This window comes from Indicator indicator, unplaced genomic scaffold, assembly GCF_027791375.1.
Source record: "Indicator indicator isolate 239-I01 unplaced genomic scaffold, UM_Iind_1.1 iindUn_scaffold_901, whole genome shotgun sequence".
NCBI lineage: Eukaryota > Metazoa > Chordata > Aves > Piciformes > Indicatoridae > Indicator > Indicator indicator.
In genome coordinates, this window is record NW_026539303.1 from 9,431 (window position 1) to 30,392 (window position 20,962).

The following is a 20,962-nucleotide window of genomic DNA, read 5'->3' on the forward strand; positions in this document are numbered from 1 at the left end:
TCCTATTAGTTTCACTGCTGAGGACAGTTGCTGCAAATGGAATTCATTTAACCTTGCTTTTTATCTCTTTATTTCTTTTCATGCATAACAAAACAGATTCAAAGAGTAAGTATTTCCTTTCAGCTTTGCTTCTGACACCTTGTGGAGGAGTACTGACAGCCTCCTAGTCTTTGTGTTTAAGGACAGGTACTTGATGTTGAGTAAGAGTTCATTCCTGTGTTCCAATTTGGTCTTGAATACCTTCAAGGTTAAGATACTTGTGGGACTGCTCAGTGTGTTTAATTATTGCATGGTAAGCATACATTGAATGTGCCCTGGGCCAGGACATGGCCTGTTTGCTGCAGAGAAAAGTCCACATTTCCACCCCCATGCAAGGAGGTGCAGGTCAGGCTTCCCTAGGAAAGCTGAAGTGTTGACCACTCTGAAAACTAAAGTGGGGTGCCCTCACTTACACACACAAGGGAGCACAGGCTTTGTGTTCTAGAGAGAAAACAGGGATTTGGTCATAGTGAATTTACCCACACCAAAAAAAAAAAAAAAAAAAATGAAAAAAGGAATAAAAAAAGTAATTTTTTTCAAGTTCATTGAGGCAGAAATTTCCTAGCCAGAAAGGACCTTCTTAGCACCTCCCCTATGGGGCCAGGCTGTTCAGCCTGGAGTGGAGCAGGCATCAGTGAGACCTTAGAGCAGCCTTCCAGTACCTGAAAGGGGCAATAGGAAATCTGGGGTGGTCACATTTGACAAGTGACAGGATGAGGGACAATGGCCTTGAGACTGGAGATTAGGAAGGAATTCTTTAGAGTGAGGGTGGTGAGGCACTGGAACAGGTTGCCCAGGGAGGCTGTGGCTGCTCCCTCCCCGGAGGTGTTCAAGGCCAGGTTGGGTGAGGACTTGAGCAAGCTGAGCTAGTGGGAGGTGTCCCTGCCCATGGCAGGGGGGTTGGAACTGATTGATCTTTAAGGTCCTTTCCAACCCAACCCATTCTATGAATCTAGTTCATTGAGAGAGAAATCCAGCTCTAATGAGAAAGGAGTTGGAGTTGCTAGACTTTGCCAAAGACCTGTACTAAAAATTACAGTTTCTTGTCACTCAGCTGAAGCACTTGACCCAAGACCTTACACCCTTCACTTAATCCTGGGCAGCCAAAACAGAAACCTCCATGTGAGAGCAGTGTCAAAGCTAGGGTGTATATGATTCCTTGGGAATCACCTCAAATATCTCAGTGACATCCTATTGCCCAGGAGACATTTTTCTGGGGTTGGGGGGAGACCTCTAGAATTCCACTAAGAGAGAACAAATAACAGAAAGCTGGAAACAGGAAAACATTAAAAAGGTGTCTCTGCATGGCTTTGATTCTCCTCCATCCTTTGGTATCCACCACCCACTCCTACCTGAGGACACCTCTGAGTTCAGATGTGAGTGGGTGGCAGCAGAGCAGACAGCAGCAGAGCAGACAGCAGCAGAGCTCTGTGGATCAGGTCAGACCAAGACTTGTTCTACTAGACCACAGCTCCCTACCATGTCCATGTTCATGAAGGACCCTGGGCTAGGCAAACCACACCAGCTGGCACTGTGCAGTGAGAAGCAGCAGATTTTGGTAACAAATTGCTCTACACCTGCTCAAAGCACAGAGCTCCCTGCAGCTTTGCCCTGCCCCCTTGCTGGCCCTCTGCTAGCAACAGGCTTGGGTGGTGGATGCAAGACCAAACCTCAGCCACAAGGCTCTGTGAGAGTGGCCTTCAGTTGTCCTGCAGCTGGCAGCACTCCAAGCACAGGTGAAGCTTTGGGGGCAGTGGCAGCTGCACCTCCCTTGCCTGCATCCAATGTCTCCAGTGCTGTGTTACTACTTTGAAGATGACAAAGCCCTGGGGTGGTTTCAGAGAACTTTGCACCTTGGTTTATGTTTGGGCTCAGAGTGTTTCTAACAAGCATTTCTCTTTCCCTCTCTGGCTCACCTAAGGCGCCAGGCTGAATGTGCCAAGACTGCAAGGATGCAGATGGCTCTACCTGCAGGCAAACCATCCAGCACTGCTGCCAACAACCTCTATGAGGAGCTTGGGGACAGCACCATGTAAGTATTCCTTGGGACCCATCAATTAAAGAGCAGTGTCCAAGGCCATGCTATGCCTTTCCAAGGATATCACTTCATGCAGTCTATCTCCCAATGGCTTTCCTTCACAGAGGTCTTTCCCCAGTTGCTTTGGATTCTCAGGCACCCAGGAAATCAATAGCTTGGCTCTATAAAAGGAGAGGGTAAAACCCCAATGTAACCCTACTGAGCTGGCAAAAAGCAGTGGGATATAACCAGATGGATTTTTCTAGAGGCTACAGCAGGCTGTTGCTACCAGGGTGAGCCTGGGCTTGGCTCCCTTAATGCCAGCACACCATGTTTTGCACTGCTGTGGGGAAAGGACTACCCCAAAGTCCCCCAGGTTTTGCTATAATTAGAAATACTCTGCTGGGTAAAGAGGTTTTGGGTATGGGGTTTTGTTGTTGCTGCTGTTCTAAATTTGAAACTGTTTGGATGTTGAAAGATAAAGGAACTATCAAGAACAGAGGCACCACTGACAGTTCCATGAATGTATCTTTTCCTTGCTGTATGCTCCTGAAATAAGAATATTGCAGAGTTTCCTTCCTTTTCCTGCTTCTGTAACGCTGAACTTGGAGGGCCCAGCCACACTTTAACTCTCTGTGACAATATTGCAGCAGAAAACCATCAGTGGGTATCAGCCCATGCTGTGGGCTTTGTTGACAAGCTTGCCACACTTTTCTGTCTTTACATTTGAAAACCAAATAAGACAGAAAGGCAAAGCATTAATAATCTGTTCAGAGGCAGGTAGAAAGCACTGCTGGTGGTGTTGAGGACCACCCAACTTCTCTGCTTCTGCTGCCTGTTCAGTCATGATTTGTTTGTCTTGGAAAGCTGCAGTTTTCCAGGGGCTGGAATGAAGTTTAGAAACTGCTGAGGAGGCACGAGGGAGCTGCTGTAACTCTGTGTGGTGGGTTGAGACTAACCCCCCCAAGAAATTTGAAGATTCACCCCTCCAAAAATAAACCACCAGACTACAGCTGAGTTGGTTTGAAAGCAGAATGAAGCTATAGTTACAAAGTAATCCGAGTCTAGAAATATAAAATGCAATGAATACGCACAAAATATATTTACAATCCAGGAAAAACAAAACCAAAACACAAATACAAGGATCCCCTGGCATACAAAATCACCCCCATGGACAGTTCAGGGGGACTGTTGCAACCTCCTCCCTTTTCCCTTTCCCAGTACCTTCAGAGACACAACACAAAGTGAGTTCAGGCAGCAGAAGGTCAGGAAAGAGAGAAGGGAGCAAAGCCATGCAAGCTGCAAAGAAGAGAAAGAAGTGAAAAGAGGGAGAATAGTTAATTGCAGCTTTCTTTTCTCCATATTAGCAAACCAAGGGGAATTATATAGACCTCACCATTGTTTTTCTGTTGTAGCCAATAGCCAATTTTATTGACTTTCTCCGGAAAGTTCCTATTCTTTGTTTATAGTTAGGACACCAAGCTAAGGCACTAAGCTAAGCTACCAGCTCCTAACCATGACACTCTGGACAGTGCAGTCTGTGTCTGAAATCAGTCTAGAGCTTGAGATTTCCTCTGTGAGTAGAGGAGTGATGGCTGAAGCAAGAACAGCTTCTCCTTACTGCTGGATTTCCTCCCCTGCCTTTGGCCCTTGTGAGTTGTTACTACTTGGGCAGGGAGGGTGGAATAAACCACGTTCAGCAGTAGCCTCTACTTGCATCAGAAACTGGGCTGGGTTGGAAGGGACCTTGAAGATCATCCAGTCCCAACTGCCCCACCGTGGGCAGGGACCCCTTCCACCAGCCCAGCTTGCTCAAGGCCTCATCCAACCTGGCCTTGATCACCCCCAAGGAGGGAGCATCCACAACCACTAGCCTAGCTTGCTCAAGACCCCATCCAACCTGGCTTTCAGTGCTTCCAGGCTTGGAGCCTTCACAACTTGTAGTGTTCCAGTCCCTCCCCACTCTCATGGGGAAGAATTTCTTCCTAATGTCTCATCTGGCTTCATTTTTTTCATTAATTTCCACCTAAATCACCAATTCTGTTCTGCTCCTTTACTGGCAGTGCTAGAAATGCTGATGATAACTTCTGGGACCTGGAGTGCATGAACCTGAATTTGGTCCTGATGAATCCCTTATGCTAAGCCCAGACCAAGCTTCATTGGTGCTTGGTGTTGCCCTACAGATTTCTTTATGTTTCAGTATTACAACATCTGGCTGCAAAATTGCAGGATTGGCTTTGAGGCTCAGATTTCTGTTCTTGTTGAGCAGAAATTGTTTCTGTTGTACCACAAAAGGTGCCATGTTTGGGATAATTCCTCTCAGATGTCTTTGCATGCAGCTAAGATACACTCAAAGCATCAAGCTAAGGAAATGGTTAAACAGAAACTAGTGAAAATCATGGAATCACAGAATGGTCTGGGTTGGAAGGGGACCTTCAAAGGTCATCCACTCCAACCCCTCCCTGCAGTCTGCAGGGACATCCTCAACTAGATCAGGTTGCCCAGAGCTCTGTCAAGCTTCACTTTAAATACCTCCAAGGATGGAGGATGAATGAAAATCTTTAGGATTTTAAAGACGATAAATAAATCACTTTTTTTTTCCTGTCACCTTAGGAAATTATTATTTGGGAAATCGCTTCTATTAATATTTTTCAGGAGTTTTGGGACAATATTTCCTGTCTCTAGTTGTCCTTAGTCATCTTTCATTGGTGGTGCTGCCTCGTGTCTTGTTTACCTACTGTTGGTATTATAGTTAGTTCATAGCTATATATAGCTATAGTTTGTTATAGATAATGAAACATAACCAAGCTCTGTGGTTTTCAATCTGCCTTGTCTGATCATTTTCATTTTTCCTCTGTCTTTGGATCCATAGGCATCAGTAAGTAAGCTCATTTCACTCTCCTGGTATTTGTAGCCAGTAGAAACTCTAGTTAAGTTTTCCTTCCAGTGAAACCTTGCAACCCAAACCTCATATTTTAGTTGTCTGTTGTCCAAGGACAGCAAACACATTTACTGTGAAGTTTCAATACTTCAATCCTTCTTTATCCTTTCCTGGCAAGGGGAGATGGAGTATGATTGCTGAACTTGAATGGTCTTATTTCCAAAGCCAAAGAGTCCTACTACCTTAAAAAAATCCAAACAAAACCAATTCTGAGGTTTGCTTTTGGCTCATGGACTAAAGCTCTCCCAACTGGATGCAAGCAAAACCTTTCTTGAGTGCTGTTCACCATTTCTTGCAAGGCACCTGCCACCTCTTTTAGAGTTTAGAGTTGTGCTTCCAACTGGGGAGCTGACAGAATCATGGAATCCTTTCAGTTGGAAAAGACCTTTAAGATCACTGAGTCCAGCCATTCTCTAACTCTTAACAAGTCTGGTGATGTTTATTTGATTAAAATACCTCTCTATAACCATGGATTAAAATACCTAAATAATGGATTTAAACACCTAGACACTTCTCTTAGACAGAAGAGGGTTGCAGGGTAGCCTCAGCCCAATGATTCTCTGACTCTTTAACAACTCTGGTAATGTTTATTTGATTAAAATACTCATCCATGACCATGGATTAAAATACCTCTTCATAACCATAACCATAACCATAACCAACTGTACATAGACATAGACAGAAGAGAGTAGCAGGGTAGCTTCAGCCCAACCATTTTCATCCTCTTAACAAGTCTGGTGTTTAGAGTTGTGCTTCCAACTGGGGAGCTCACAGAATCATGGACTCCTTTGGGTTGGAAAAGACCTTTAAGATCATTGAGTCCAACCATTCTCTCAGTCTTTAACAAGTCTGGTGATGTTTATTTGATTAAAATACTCATCCGTAACCATGGATTAAAATATCTCTCCATAACCATGGATTTAAACACCTGTACATAGACATAGATAGAAGAGGGTTGGTTTCAGGGTAGCCTCAGCCCAAACATTCTCTCACTCTTTAACAAGTCTGGTGATGTTAATTTGGTTAAAATAATATTCATCCATAACCATGGATTGCAATACCTATACATAGACAGAAGAGGGTTGCAGGGGAGCCTCAGCCTTGAAAGGTGTCATATGAGGTAAAGAAGGAGCTGAGAAGCTTTGGAAATAATATTTTCCAGTAGCATAAAGGTTATATCATCATGCATGAGCCTTCTAACAGAGGATTTCCTTCAAGTTCAGAATCTCTCCTTTCTCCTGCCTTTGAGCATGAATGACCTCAAACTACACTGCTTTAGAAGACAGAATTCATTTCTGATTTGTGTGATGCCAGCTATTTTTCATACAGTCCTGTTCTGCCCAGAGGCAAGCCTTAGGCATCCTGGGTTTTGGGGATCCCCAGTGCTCAGGGGGAGTTTATTCACTGGTATAGCTCTTGGAGGCTTTGCTGGGTGTTACTCACAAATGGGAGGGTGATCCTTGTGCAGTGACGACTCTTACTGGTCCCCTCAGGTCCCTGTGACCAGTAGGAATCTGGAGTTTCTCTGTGTAATCTCCCACTCCAAACAAAAAAAAAAAGCACACAAAAAAAAAAGCAAATGTGTTTCATTACTAAATGCAGGCCTTTGGAGGACTTTTATGTGTTAAATAACCTAGAGAATACTTAATGTGCTCTTAATAAACTCTTATCTAGCATTTAGTTATTGACATTTTGCCAGGGAATATTGAACCACTAGAGGTTAAATTTCCATGAATTCAGATGTGGTAAGACCTGAGATATGAAAAACAGCACCCCAAAACTAACTAACTAACTAACTAACTAAAAAGGGATGGAACAATCAGAACCAAACTTCATCTTCCAACATTCACCTACTCTTGGAAGGTTTCATTTTCCCCCTATTCCTTTCTTAATAGAACCCTACCCATTTGAGCCTCATTTTTGTCTAAGTCCTAAACAATTTTGGTAGAGATGATGAGACTTAGAGGTGCTTTTTTTTTCACTCAGAAGGTTTTCTGAAAGCATTGGAAGCTCTAAGTCACTAAAAAAATAAGTTTTTTCTGGTGGTTTTATTTGTGTGTATGTAGAAATCCCTGCTACTGGATTTCAGCTGCTTAACTGCAGCAAACAGGAAGGTTGTAAGGATGGTGTTCAAAGAAGTGGAGCACCAGCATATGGAGCAGAGGCAGGGAGGCTGAAAGTGAAGTGTCCAAAAGTGGAATTCATTCTTTATAACCTGTTTCTACCGTAATGTTATCTTAACACCATCACAGCCTGCCTTGCAGATCTAGTTGATGCTTCAGAGAGCTTTTCAGAGTAGATAGTTGGTTGGCCGAGAGATATTTTTTTTTTTTGTTTGGTTGCTTTTTTGCCATCTCCATGTCTGTGTAGTTACAATAAATTTGTAGATGGCAGCAAAGGGAATGTCTTTTGGCTCCATCTTGTTGCTGATGAGGGAAATCACAGATGAACCTTTGGTTATCTTGTCCAACCACACTGCAGTGAGCAGGGACATCTCCAGCTAAATTTCCTCTGCTGATTTTAGCTCTGACTTTGGCCGATATCTTAAATTTGCCCCAGCTAGGTGGGAAATAAGTTTCTTTCAGCCTCAGGTAGGCATTGTTTAAATCAGCTCTCTCAGGGCACACTTTTCTAGCAGGCAGCTTGGGGCCATCAATTTTCAAATCCTGTTTGTCCTAGAATCTGCTCAGAACTAAAAATAGCACTAAAATAAAATGGTACTAATAAAATAAAAATGGTACTAAAAATATTTGAGGAAGGGAGGTGACTGAGGCCCTTGGAGGCATTAGGTAAATGCTGAGACCTCCTCCTTTTGCTGTAGAAGTTCAAGGTAGAGCTTTTTCATTTGGTGTAACATGGGGCAGCGATGAAATTCCTGCAGATGTTGAGACTTCAGGATGTGCATCCAGGTTGCCCAGGGAGGCTGGTGGAAGCCCCATCCCTGGAGGTTTTTAAGGCCAGGTTGGATGTGGCTGTGAGCAACCTGCTATAGTGTGAGGTGTCCCTGCCCATGGCAGGGGGGTTGGAACCAGATGATCCTTAAGGTCCTTTCCAAACCTGACAATTTTGTGATTCTGTTATTCTGTGATCCTAAATGCAAGGAACAGTGCCCAATTCGGTGATTCTTTAGGTCTCTGTGTCAGTAGGTTGGTCTGGGTGTGACCTGCATCTCAGCTGAGTGGCTTCAGCTCCTCTTCACTACCTCACGGGGACTAGGGAGACACCAGGGATACTTTTGAAATCTAAAGGGTTGTTTGGGTTTTGGGTTTTTTTTGGACCTTGCTGAGTAGCTGAAAACTTATTTTAATTTTTCATCCTCCTCACATTCTTCTCCCTTAAAGAAGATGTAAATGTCTTGCCCAGTAGAGTAGTAAACGTGACCTGTTAGCTAGTAGTAGCTTGCTAGAAGTGCTTTAATGGCTCTGATTCATGTCATAAGTGCTTCTTCTTCTTTCTTTTTTTCTTTTTTTTTCTCTCTCATAATTATCTGTGTCCATGCATGTTTCCTCACCTGTGATTATCTTCTTTTCTTTCAAGTCTTTTTCTTCTCTACCATTTCCAACAAAGCAGGGGAAAAAAGTCAGTCTTAGAAGAAGGAGACCGTCAGAGAGTTATAAGCAGCTTTGCTTCCCGTGCCATTGAGGCTCACAAGCAATCTAATATCAATGGATCCCTGAACAATAACCTCCCCAAATCCGCAAGCAACGTCACTTTTTTATCTGATGAGAACCCTTTAACCACCCAAAACCCACTCTATGTGGAAGGTGCCACGCCAAGTCCCGCTGCTGCTGGCTTCCTGCGGAAGAGAAGCGATGCTTTAGATACCCTTTCTCCTTCAAGCCTGCTCCTGAGGGATGCCTCTCTGCGGGGCAGCCACCGGGCGTGGACGGTTCCGACTCACATCAGCAGGAGGCCTGCGCCCGGCTCTCCAAGCAGGGCGGTTATCATGGACCCCGTGCAGTGGCAGCAGGAGAGGCTCGCAGCGAGGAAGGAAGGAAGCGAGCATCAGCCTGCTGGTGCTGATGCTACCAGTCCTCTCTTCCCAAAGCTGAGTGGCCCCAAGCTGAGTGTGAAGGAGAAGGCCAGGCAGTTTGAGCAGCAGGCTTTGCAGGAAATGAAGCAAGTGAAGTCTCCTGATGTGAGATCCCTCCGCTCGCCCACGCACAGCAGCTGTCCCCAAGAAGGAGAGAACGTGCTGGAGCAGTCTCCTAAGAGCCTGGTTCCTTCTCCTCACCTTCGGTCTTCTCCTCGGTCTTCTCCAACCCCTCGTGCTGAAGCAGCAGAGCCGGAGGCTTCTGCAGTCCCCTCCGTGATCGTCACTCACCACGACTACCCTGGAGAAGCTTCTCCTCCACCGACTCACAAACCAACTCCTCCATCTTTCAGGATGAAGAAACCACTTTGCCAAAACTGTCGAGCTCCTCAGACCAAAGAACCTCCAGAGAGCATTCCAGATCCACCTAAAACTCCCCCGCCTCCACCTCCACTGCTGCCACCTCCACTGCCGCCACCACCGCCTCCATCCCCTCCTCTTCTGCCGCCACACCCTCCACCTCCAGTTTCTCTTTCTTCTTCTTCTTCTTCTTCCTCATCATCTCCTCTTAGCCCCCAGCACCTCTCACCTGCCAAGCATTCAAAATCCCCTGCCAAACAGCCAGCTGTACCGTCACCAGCCACGGGGCCAGAGCCTCCTCCTCCTCCTCCCCGTAGGGAGCTGAAAGGGATTCTTAAGAACATTCAGAACTTAGCAGCCATCGAGAAGTCGGTGGCCAACATGTACAGCCAGATAGACAAAAACCACATCCTGCCCAAGCACATTGCTAAGCTCAAACCCATCGCAGGCCCAGAGCTGCCCGCTCCAGAAGCTGCAGCTGAGCACAACCAGCACAACGGCGACTTGAGCTGTGTTGTGGAGGAGCTGGAGAAACGCTTTCCCTCCCAGTCCACAGCTCTGTAATGCCTAACAGCTCAGTGGAACGTTGTGGGTGAGGTGACTCTAATGCAGCACATGGAATCTGCCTCCTCAGGCTCTCCAGAAATTCACTTTTTTCCCCCTCCTTTCTCTGCTGTTTGTTTGTTCAGTTCTCATCCCAAATTGGGAGACGTTGTCTTTTCCTGTTCACTCTGGCATCTATAATGCCTAACAATCCCAGCAGCTGTTTTCTCAGAGCTACATCTGTGATGCTGGATCTTAGCTTACCAAAAATTCTTGGGGGGAAGCTGCCCATTTCTCACCCAAAGATGGGGGTCCCAGGCAGCCGAGGGCTCCGCACTGCTTTGCGTTAAGCAGCCTTCTCTGTAGGTAGCGCCAGCAAGCAGAATGATTTTTTTCAGCAGCTGTAATTGGAATCTCTTGCTTTGTCCATAAAGTACCACCTGGGAGGAATCTTCCCATCCATTATTGGATGTCAAAGCCAGCAGGTGCTGGAAGCCAGCAGGCTCAGCAGCAGCAGGCTGGAGTTAACTGCAGCAATGCATCTTCCTACTCCACCGAAGCCGCCACTGTTCTCTGCTCCACTGGCTCACGCTCGGCTCCCCTTTGCTTCTCAACCCAGGAAGGTTGCACCCCAATCCATCAGTGAACTCATCTGTCTCCCCTCCCATTACCTGTGTTCTGCCTTCCTTTGCATTTTTTGTACTGTAACTGCACGTGGGAAGCTGCCATTTTGTCAATGTCCTCAGCGCACGGAACGTCTGCTTGGGTTTTCCTTTCGCTTGCTGTCGGCGTCACTCCGTAACTTCCTTGCTCCTTTGCCACGAGCTCTGCAGCTGAACCATCTCCTTTGTCTGACACTGGTAATAAAGTCACTCTGATTAGTTGTCCCCAAGTGAAGATTTTTCCAATCACAGAATCACAGGATGTTAGGGGTTGGAAGGGACCTCTGAAGATCATCGAGTCCAACCCCCCTGCCAGAGGAGGACCATGGAATCCAGCACAGGTCATACAGGAATGCATCCAGATGGGTCTTGAAAGTCTCCAGAGAAGGGGACTCCACAACCTCTCTGGGGAGTCTGTTCCAGTGCTCTGTGACCCTCACAGTGAAAACCTTCTTCCTCCTGTTCACATGGAACTTCCTGTGCCTCACTGTACTGTTCAAATATCAGCTCTAATCTTTGTGGTTAGAGCATGGTAAGCTTAGAATGTCTTAGAGCAGATTTGGAAGCAAGAAGTAGAATTACAGAATGGTTTGGGTTTTCATCCATTGCCCCTTGTTCTATCCCAGGGCACAAGTGAGCAGAGTCTGTCCCTGTCCCCTCCCTCTTGACCCCCAACCCTCAGGTATTTATAAACCTTTATTAAATTCCCTCTCAGTTTTCTCTTCTCCAGAGTAAAAAGCCCCAGGGCTCTCAGTCTCTTCTCAAAGGGTACATGCTCCAGTCCCTTCATCATCCTCATAGCTCTCCTTGTTAAAAAAAAAAATCATGGATTTATTTACTGGCTTTGGGGTTCCCCCCCCCCCCATAGTCATCTAAATCAGGACCTTTACATTAAATCTGTCCAGTTAAATAATTTTTCTTATTTTTTTTGTCCTTTGACCCAAAAAAAAAAAATCATAACCCTAAGTAAAAGCAGTTTGGGCATTTAAATGGATGTTAGTTTGGTTCAATTTGCAAGTTTTCTTTTAGCTTTTTCCTAAAAAAAAAAATTATGGAACTATTTAATATGACAATTTAAAACAAAACAAAACAAACCTCACAAAGACAAAACCAAACCAAAACTAAACTAAACCAAAACAAGACAAAACAAAAGTAAACTAAACTAAACTAAACCAAAAAAAGACAAAATTAAACTAAACTAAACCAGAACAAAGCAAAACAAAACTAAACTAAACCAAACCTAAACTAAACTAAACCAAACCAAACCAAAACTAAACTAAAACAAAACAAGACAAAACAAAACTAAACCAAACCAAAACTAAATTAAACCAAAACAAGACAAAACTAAACCAAAACAAGACAAAAACTAAACTGAACTGAACCAACACAAAACAAAACTAAACTAAACTAAACCAAACCAAAACAAAACTGAACCAAAACTAAACTAAACTAAACCAAACCAAAACAAAACTGAACCTAAACTAAACTAAACTAAACCAAAACAAGACAAAACTAAACCAAACCAAACCAAGACAAAACTAAACTGAACCAAACCAGAACAAGATAAAACTAAACTGAACCAAAACAAGACAAAACTAAACTAAACTAAACCAAAACAAGACAAAACAAAACTAAACCAAATCAAAACTAAACTAAACTAATCCAAAACAAGACAGAACTAAACTGAACTAAACCAAACCAAGACAAAACAAAACTAAACTAAACCAAAACAAGAAAAAAGAAAAATCTATTGGAAAAGGCAGAAATTAGGTAAGGAAAGAAAATTAACCCTCTGCCCTCCCAGTTTGGTTTCAGCTGCTGTCTTGCTGATCAAAACAGTGATTCATTATTTCTCAGACTGTCTGAAGCCATTCAGCATTTCCATGCTGCTTGCCTTTTTATCTCTTCTCTTGTTTTTCACCCTGCAGTTAGGACCTGTGTGGAAGCTTCCCTCCAAAACTGCTGAAGGTAGCTTCTCTTTCTTTGTCCCACAGCCAAACCCCACCAAATCCATCACACAATGTTCTCATACAGTAGAGTTTGCTTTGCTTAAAGCTCTTGTTGGGCTGTGTAGTGCCCAGAGTAGCTCAGTGTGTGTGTGAGAAGAGCCTGAGGGAGCTGAGGGCTCTGGAGCTTGGAGAGGAGGAGCCTGAGAGGTGACCTCATTGGTGTTGATAAAGATGTGCAGGGTGAGTGCCCAGAGGCTGGAGCCAGGCTCTGCTGGGGGATGCCCAATGCCAGCACAAGGGGCAGTGCTGGATGCTGAGGTGTAGGAAGTTCCCTGGAAACAGGAGGGAAAAGTTTTTCCCTGTGAGGGTGACAGAGCCCTGGAGCAGGCTGCCCAAGGGGGTTGTGGAGTCTCCCTTTCTGGAGATATTCAATACCCATCTGGATGTGTTCCTGCCCTGGGTGATCCTGCTCTGGCAGGGGGGTTGGACTGGATGAGCTTTCAAGGTCCTTTCCAGTCCCTAACATTCTGTGATGCTGTGAATCTGGTTTTGCTCTAACAGAATCTGTATCTGTCCCTCACTCTAAGAAGGACACTGAGGGCTGGAGCAGGTGCAGAGAAGGGCAAGAGAGCTGGGGAAGGGTCTGGAGAAGAGAGCTGGGGAGGAGCAGCTGAGGCAGCTGGGGTGTTCAGTCTGGAGAAGAGGAGGCTGAGGGGAGACCTCATTGCTCTCCACAGCTCCCTGAAAGGAGGCTGCAGTGAGGTGGGGGATGAGCTCTTCTCCTAGTATCAGGTGATGGAATGAAAGGAAATGCCCTGAAATTGTGCCAGGGGAGGGTTAGGTTGGAGCTGAGGAAAAATTTCTTTGCTGCAAGAGTGGTCAGGGATTGGAACAGGCTGCCCAGGGAGGTGGTGGAGTCCCCATCCCTGGAGGTGTTCAAGGAACCTACGGCCATGGCACCTGGGAACAGGGTTTGATGGCCATGGTGGTGTTGGGCTGCTGGTTGGACTCAGTGATTTTAGCTGTCTTTTCCAACCCAAACAGTTCTATGATTGACAAGATCTGCACATGTAGAACACCTGCCAATGATGCTAGATTTTAGTGGCATCACTGCAGCACCACCAGCAAATTGTCAATGTTCAGCAGCTGTTATGGAAAGGAACATTAAGGATGTGTGCAGAGATCAGCCTGAAAAATTACTGTGCTTGGCAATCCCAAGCACAAATCCAGGCTGGGCAGAGAATGGATAGAGAGCAGTGCTGAGGAGAAGGACTTGCAGATGCTGGTTGATAAGAATTTCAGCATGAGCCAGCAATGTGTGCTTGCAAGCCCAGAATTCAACTGTGTCCTGGGCTGCATCCCCAGCAGCGTGGGCAGCAGGTGGAGGAAGGGGATTCTGCCCCTCTGCTCTGCTCTGTTGTGCTGAAACCCCACCTGCAGTGCTGCAGCACAAGAAGGGAACTGAACTGTAGAGCAGGTCCAAGGGAGGCCATGAGGACAGGCTTGAGAGAGTTGGAGCTGTTCAGCCTGGAGAAGAGAAGGCCCTAAAGAAACCTTAGAGCAGCCTTCCAGGATTAAAAGAGGGCTAGAGGAGAGCTAGAGAGGGACTTTTTACAAATGCATGGAGTGACAGGATGAGAGGTGATGGCTTCAAAATGGAAGAAAGTGGATTTAGATTAGACATGAAAAAGCAGTTTTTCCCCATGAGGGTGGAACAGGTTGCCCAGGGAAGGTGTGGAAGCTTCAAGCCTGGAAATGTTGAAAGCTAGGCTGGATGGGGCCTTGAGCAGCCTGGTCTGGTGGAAGATGTCCCTGCCTTTGGTAGGGGAGCTGGAGCTGGATGATCTTTAAGGTTCCTTCCAAATCCAAACCATTCTGAGTTTCTAGGATTGTTCTGTGTGTGGTCAGAGCAGATGTAAGACTGAGATTTGAATTGAAATACCCAAATTCCCAAGAGATGCTCTTGGGAAGTCCATTTAATCACTAGTGAAATAACAGGAGAGAATGATGATGACCTAATCTGGCAGTGTGTCATGTCATGCAGCAAAACTACAGGTAGTTAGTCAACCACAGCATCAACTCTAAAGGTCTTCTGGGGCCACAATGATTTGTGCCATTCCTCAAGCAGAAGGAATGAACACCATACAGGAGCTGCTTTGTCAATGTTGAGTTTCATCAGGCTCGGAAGAGTTCTTGAGGGTCATGGTAATCCAGTCCTATTCACTATGTTCATCAAGGACCAGGATGAAGGCACTGTCAGCAAGTTTGCTGATGGCACCCAGCTGGGAGCAGTGGTGACAGCCCTCAGGCTGTGCTGCCATTCAGCCAGACCTGGACAGGCTGCAGAGCTGGGTGAGGAGAAATTGAATGAAATCCAACAAGGGCAAGGGCAGAGTCTGGCAGCTGAGAAACAACAACCCCATGGATCAGTATAGGGTTGAGGACTGACCTGTTGGAGAGCAGCACAGAGGAGAGGGACCTGGGAGTCTTGGTATGCAGCAGGATGCCCATGAAGCCAGCAATGTGCCCTTGTGGCCAAGAAGGCCAAGTACATCCTGGGGTGCATCAGAAGGGCTGTGGTGAGTAGCTTGAGAGATGTTCTCCTCCCCCTCTATTCTGCCCTGGTGAGGCCACATCTGGAATATTGTGTCCAGGTCTGGGCCTCTCAGTTAAAGAAGGACCTCAGGGAACTGCTTGAAAGAACCCAGTGCAGCACTGCAGAGCTGCTGCAGGCAGTGGAAGATCTCCCTGTGAGGACAGGCTGAGGAGCTGGGGCTTGGAGCAGAGGAGCCTGAGAGGTGACCTCAGTCATGTTGATAAAGATGTGCAGAGCAGTGTGGGGAGGATGGTGCCAGGCTCTGCTCAGGGATGTACAAGGACAGACCAAGGGGCACTGGGGGCAAGCTGGAGCAGAGGAGGTGCCACAGGAACAGAAGGGAAAACTTTGTCACTGTGAGGGTGTCAGAGCCCTGGTGCAGGCTGCCCAGAGAGGTTGTGGAGTCTCCTTCTCTGGAGACACTGAAAAACCATCTGGATGCATTTATGTGTGACCTACTCTGTGTGATCCTGATCTGGCAGGAGGGTTGGGCTTGAAGATCTTTGGAGGTTCCTTCTAACCCCTAATGTTCTGTGATGCTGTAATCATCTCTTCACTAATGAGGAACTCCTCCTTTCATGGAAACCTTAATGAAGTTGGAAAGTTTACAAAAGGTAGTTTCATTTTGTCTGGAATTAATGCATCCTTTTTTTTCCTGCTGGTTATTTGAATAGCCTTTATAATAATAATAATTCTATTAGACCAAGAAAGAAATTGGACCAATAGGATGTGGTTTTGACCTAACCCAGGGAAATCGTTGGAGTGGGTCCAGAGGAGGCCATGAAGATGATCAGAGGGCTGAAGAACCTCCCCTGTGGGGACAGGCTGAGAGAGTTGGGGCTGTTCAGCCTGGAGGAGAAAAGGCCCCAGCAGAGCTTCTAGCAGCATTACAGTACCTGAAGGGAGCCTACAAGAAAGCTGGGGAGAGGTTTTTGCCAAGGGCTTATAGTGCTAGGATGAGGGAAAGTGACTTTGAGCTGGAAGAGGGAAGATTGAGACTGGAGAATAGGAAGAAATTATTTAAAGTGAGGGTGGGGAGAGACTGGAACAGGTTGCCCAGGGAGGCTGTGGATGTCCCTTCCCTGGAGGTGTTTGAGGCCAGGTTAGATAGAGCCTTGAGCATCCTGGGCTAGTGGAAGGTGTCCCTGCCCATGGCAGGGGGGTTGGAACTGGATGATCTTTCAGGTCCCTTCCAACCCAACCCATTCTATGACATCCTGTCCCACTGAGTTGTCTGGATGCCTCTGCGGTGCTGCCAGTGCAGAAGCTGGTAAGAAATTGAGTGTACAGAAGCTGAAAAGAAGTTGAGTGTACAGAAGCTTATTGACCCCTCTTTATTTGGATACTTAGGGTCAGGTATGACCCTGGCTATACCTCTCATCCTTTCAGCAGCTGTTTGGCCAGGCAGAGTTCTGAGCAGGAGCAGGGATTGCATCAGTGAGAGAGCATCTTGGAAGTCCCCTTTGCAAAGCTGACATCAAGCAGTAGCTTATCATCACTCACCTCCCTTCCAGCCTCTGCCTCCTCAGTTCCAGCTATGAACTGCAGGAAACCTCCCTTTTGAGAGTCCAACTGATCAGCAGTTGCCTTCTCTGAGTGGTGTCTGGGGTTTATGATGCTTTTGCTTTGAAGATGGGAACAGATCTGAAGGACAAAACACCAAATGCCTGCTGAGCTGCCAGGAATTGGGGCAATGGTTGCTTTAGACCAATCCCAGCTCCTTTAACCTATGTGAGCAATACAGGCCTGGGGAAGGTTGGCATTTTGTGGGCATGGGAATCCATTCTTGCCTTCTCCATGTCAATCACCAGCAGCCTGTAGCAGCTGTCACAGGCTTCTACATCACTACCTCTTTGCTTCCCATTCTGCACTGAAGCTTTCTCTCTGACTGACTGCAGCTGGCTGATCACTTTCATCCAGAAGCAATTCCTCCCTTGGTGGAGAGCTTTCATTCCTGCCTGGAAACAAATGATGTTGCCTTGACCTTTGCCTTTATTTTGGGGGGTGGTCAGAATAGATCCTTGTGCCGAATTGAGTAGTTGTGGTCTTCTGGGGGTGCTTGTGTTTCTGCTCATCATGGCCACACAAAAGTACAAGCATCTCTCCAACCAGCCTGGTGCTATTTTTAAGGAAGCTGGATTCCAAATTTAATTAGAATATCTTTTATTATGCTTTTAATCTGCAATGCAGCCACTACTCAAGAGCAATTAAGAGTAATAGGCTCACTTTATCCTCTGTGCTGCACTTCTTCATCTGAAGATGGTTGTAGGTGATACAGAAAGCTAACTACAGAGGGCTTTGAAAAGCCACAGATCATCTTTTGATGCTAAATCTTCATTTCAGTTGCTCATTAGTTCTCTATTACCTGGGCAACAGCATTATTTGGCTGCTAATAATCAACTCCATGCACTGATGTGATGTTACAACTGAATATTAACAGGAAACTTTCTGGGTGGTGCTACTTGAGATTTAAAAGGACTTCTACTCTGTTCTTTGTTATTTACTCAAGGGTAATTGAAGGCTTTCCCTGGGTTGCTGCCTGTAGGAAGGGTAATTAAAGACTTTCCTGGGCTGCTGCACTGCAGGCAAGGCAAATAAAGGCTTTCCCTGGGCTGCTGCCTGTAGGCAAAAAAAAAAAAAAAAAAAAAAAAAAAGGGGGGGGGAGGGGAAACTCCTTAATAATAATAGTGAGACCCTAAACTGCTGTTCCCTAGCTGGGACAAAACATGGAAGTGGTGGAGACCCTGGCAGACCTAACCACATTTGCCAGGGGATATGGATAGCCCCAAGAAAATGAATTCAAACCACAACCAACAAGTTTGCAGTACTAGAGCAAAAGCACAAAGCCTGTGGCAGAGTAACTGTGGAGAGCACAGAGGGTTTTGAACTCCTCCCCTGCTGAGCAAATGTTGGGAACTGTGGCATTGTAATGCTAATGTGGTTGCAAGGAATCAGCGGCAGGAGCTCCAGGCCCTTTTCTAGCAAGTCCAGAAGCAGCAGAGCAACTCTTTCCCTGCTTAAGCAGAAGTGTGAGATAACAGGGCCTGTCTGTAGGTGGTCTCTCCAGGTCTGTGGGACAACAGAGAAGGTGGTGCAGCAGGACCTCTCTTACAGGGGCATGAGGAAAGCCAAAGAACATTCACCCCCCCCTGCCCCTTCCCTTCCCTTTGCCAATCCCACTGGGTGCACTGGCTTTCTGGCTTCTGGGGATTGGGGATTTCCTCTCATTCATTCCCAACCTAAAGGAAGAAAAGACCCCCCCAGAAGATTGACTTTCTCATGCAATGATTGGTATGGCCAGAGCACACCTAGAGAAGAAATCGAGGTGTGGCAGATGTGCCTTCCTTTTCTTGCTAGCCCTATCTTTGATGGCATTCTCTTGTCACCTCTCTCCAGAAAGGCTGGCCACATGCACCTGCAAATTAGTCTCACAGAAATATACTAATGTGGTTTGTTTTTTTGTTTGTTTTTTTTTTCTCTTTTTCTGGCTTGCAGGCGAGGATATGCACAGCAAGAGGTAAGGCTCTTCCCCAGGTACCTTTCAGGTGTGGATTCCATCCACACACTTGCCCCACAGACCCTGCCTGATGAAGCTCTTCACTACCCAAGGTGGTTTAGAGGTCAGGAATATCAAGGGGTTCAAAAGCCTCATGAGGCATCCATTCACAGAGAGCTTATAATCATCCTGGCACAAACACAGCCCCCAAGCTAGGAGGCTGCTGCTTGGCACTGCTCTGCTGAGACCTCACTGGGAACACTGCCTGCAACACAAGGAAGACCTGGAACTGTTGGAGCAGGTCCAGAGGAGGCCACCAAGATGATCAGAGGGCTGGAGAAACTCCTCCTTGGGGAAAGAGGAAAAGAGAAGGCTCTGGGGAGTCCTTAGAGCAGCCTTCCAGTACCTGAAGGGGGCTACAAGAAAGCTGGGCAGGGACTTTTGACAAGGACTGGGAGTGCCAGGATGAGGGAGCTTTGAGTGCCAGGGCTTTGAGCTGGGAGAGGGGAGATTGAGACTGGAGATGAGAAAGAAGTTTTTTAGAGTGAGGGTGGTGAGACACTGGAACATGCTGCCCAAGGGAGGTTGTGGCTGCCCCCTTCCTGGAGGTGTTCAAGGCCGGGCTGGATGAGGCCTTGAGCAAGCTGAGCTGGTGGGAGGTGTCCCTGCCCATGGCAGGGGGTTGGGCATGATGGGTATGGCATGATCTTTAAGCTCCCTTCCAACCCAAACCATTCTGTGGCATTATCCTGTTGGTCCTCCCCATGCAGACTCCCAGGGTCCTTTCCCTCATGTCAGCTTTTCCCAGGAATGCTGCATCCTTTGGAGTTGCAGAAAAAAATCACTCTCAGTGGTCCTGCAAATTAAAGTGTCTTGGTGGTGGTGAGGTGCTCAGCTAAAAGCCACAGGAGGATAGAAAGACTACAGAGAATTAAAGCACTGGTGTGGCACTGGGAGCTTGATAAGGAATCAGATCTGTGCTGCAGATTCCCATTTGCTTTTGGCTATTTGCTGGACCCTGCACTTCAGTCCCAACAATCCCCTGGATGTTCCAGGCTTGGGGCAGAGTGGCTGGAAAGCTGTCCTGCAGAAAAGGGCCTGGGGGTACTGGGTGGCAGCAGCTGGAGTTGAGCCAGCAGTGCCCAGGTGGGCAAGAAGGGCAGCAGCAGCCTGGCCTGGAGCAGCAATGGTGTGGGCAGCAGGAGCAGGGCAGGGCTTGTGCCCTGTGCTGGGCACTGGGGAGGCCACAGCTTGAGTGCTGGCTTCAGCTCTGGGCCCTGAGTGCCAGAAGGACACTGAGGGCTGGAGCAGGTGCAGAGAAGGGCAAGAGAGCTGGGGAAGGGTCTGGAGAAGAGGGCTGGGGAAGGAGAAGCAGCTGAGGGAGCTGGGGGGGGTTGGGGTGGAGAAGAGGAGGCTGAGGGAGACCTCATTGCTCTCTACAGCTGAGAGGAGATTGGAGCCAGGTGGGAGTCAGCCTTTTCTCTCGAGCATCAGGTGATAGAATGAGAGGACATGGCCTGAAATTGTGCCAGGGGAGGGTTAGGTTGGAGATTAGGAAGAATTTCTTTGCTTCAGGAGTGGCCAGGAATTGGAAGAGGCTGCCCAGGGAGGTGGTAGAGTCCCCATCCCTGGAGGTGTTCAAGGACTGTGTGGCCATGGCACTTGGGGATGTGGTTTAATGGCTATGGTGGTGTTGGGTTGAAGGTTGGACTCGGGGATCTTGGAGATCTTTTCCAACCACAACAACTCCATGATTCTCTGATCAAGTTTTTGAGTAGCTGAGCCACAGCCTTTGTTGCAGATTCCCATTTGCTTTCAACCTGTTAGGTTTTTTTGTCTGCTATTGTCTTCATGCTGTCACCATCTGATACCATGCAAGAGTTCTCCTGGGTTCTGACAGGTGATTGAATTGCTTCATTATTTAATAATTCAATTATTTACTCACCTTTAAATAATTTAATCAGCTCATAAGCTGAGAGTTTGCTTTTACATTAGGAAAAAGACAGAGTGCAGTGTGATTTTACTTCTCAGTGAGTGTGGTGGTATCCAGGTAGCTGCCATCACCTGACAGAAAGGCTCCAAAGGACCTTTGGGTTTAGGACTTCCTCCAAACCTCAACTCATCATCTTGCCCTAGTGGCCAAGAAAACCAAAGGCATCCTGGGGTGGATTAGGAGGAGTGGGGTGAATAGGTCAAAAGAGATTCTCTTCCCCCTCTACTCTGCCCTGCTGAGGCCACATCTGGAATACTGTGTCCAGTTCTGGGCCTCTCAGTTCAAGAAGGACCTCAGGGAAGTGCTTGAGAGAGTCCATCCCAGAGCCACAGA

The 20,962-nt window shown here is 46.8% G+C and overlaps 1 protein-coding gene across 1 annotated transcript in view; it reads left to right on the forward strand.

The window, feature by feature from the left end:
- Positions 1–1,519: 1,519 nt before the first annotated feature.
- The window catches only part of LOC128980515 (serine-rich adhesin for platelets-like), a 31,056-nt gene continuing 11,613 nt past the window's right edge, over positions 1,520–20,962 (forward strand). Inside the window, exons 1-3 of the mRNA XM_054398987.1 lie at positions 1,520–1,577; positions 1,930–2,071; positions 18,636–18,657. Of these exons, the coding sequence (XP_054254962.1) occupies positions 1,520–1,577; positions 1,930–2,071; positions 18,636–18,657 (222 nt within the window). The remainder of the gene's footprint in view (positions 1,578–1,929; positions 2,072–18,635; positions 18,658–20,962) is intronic.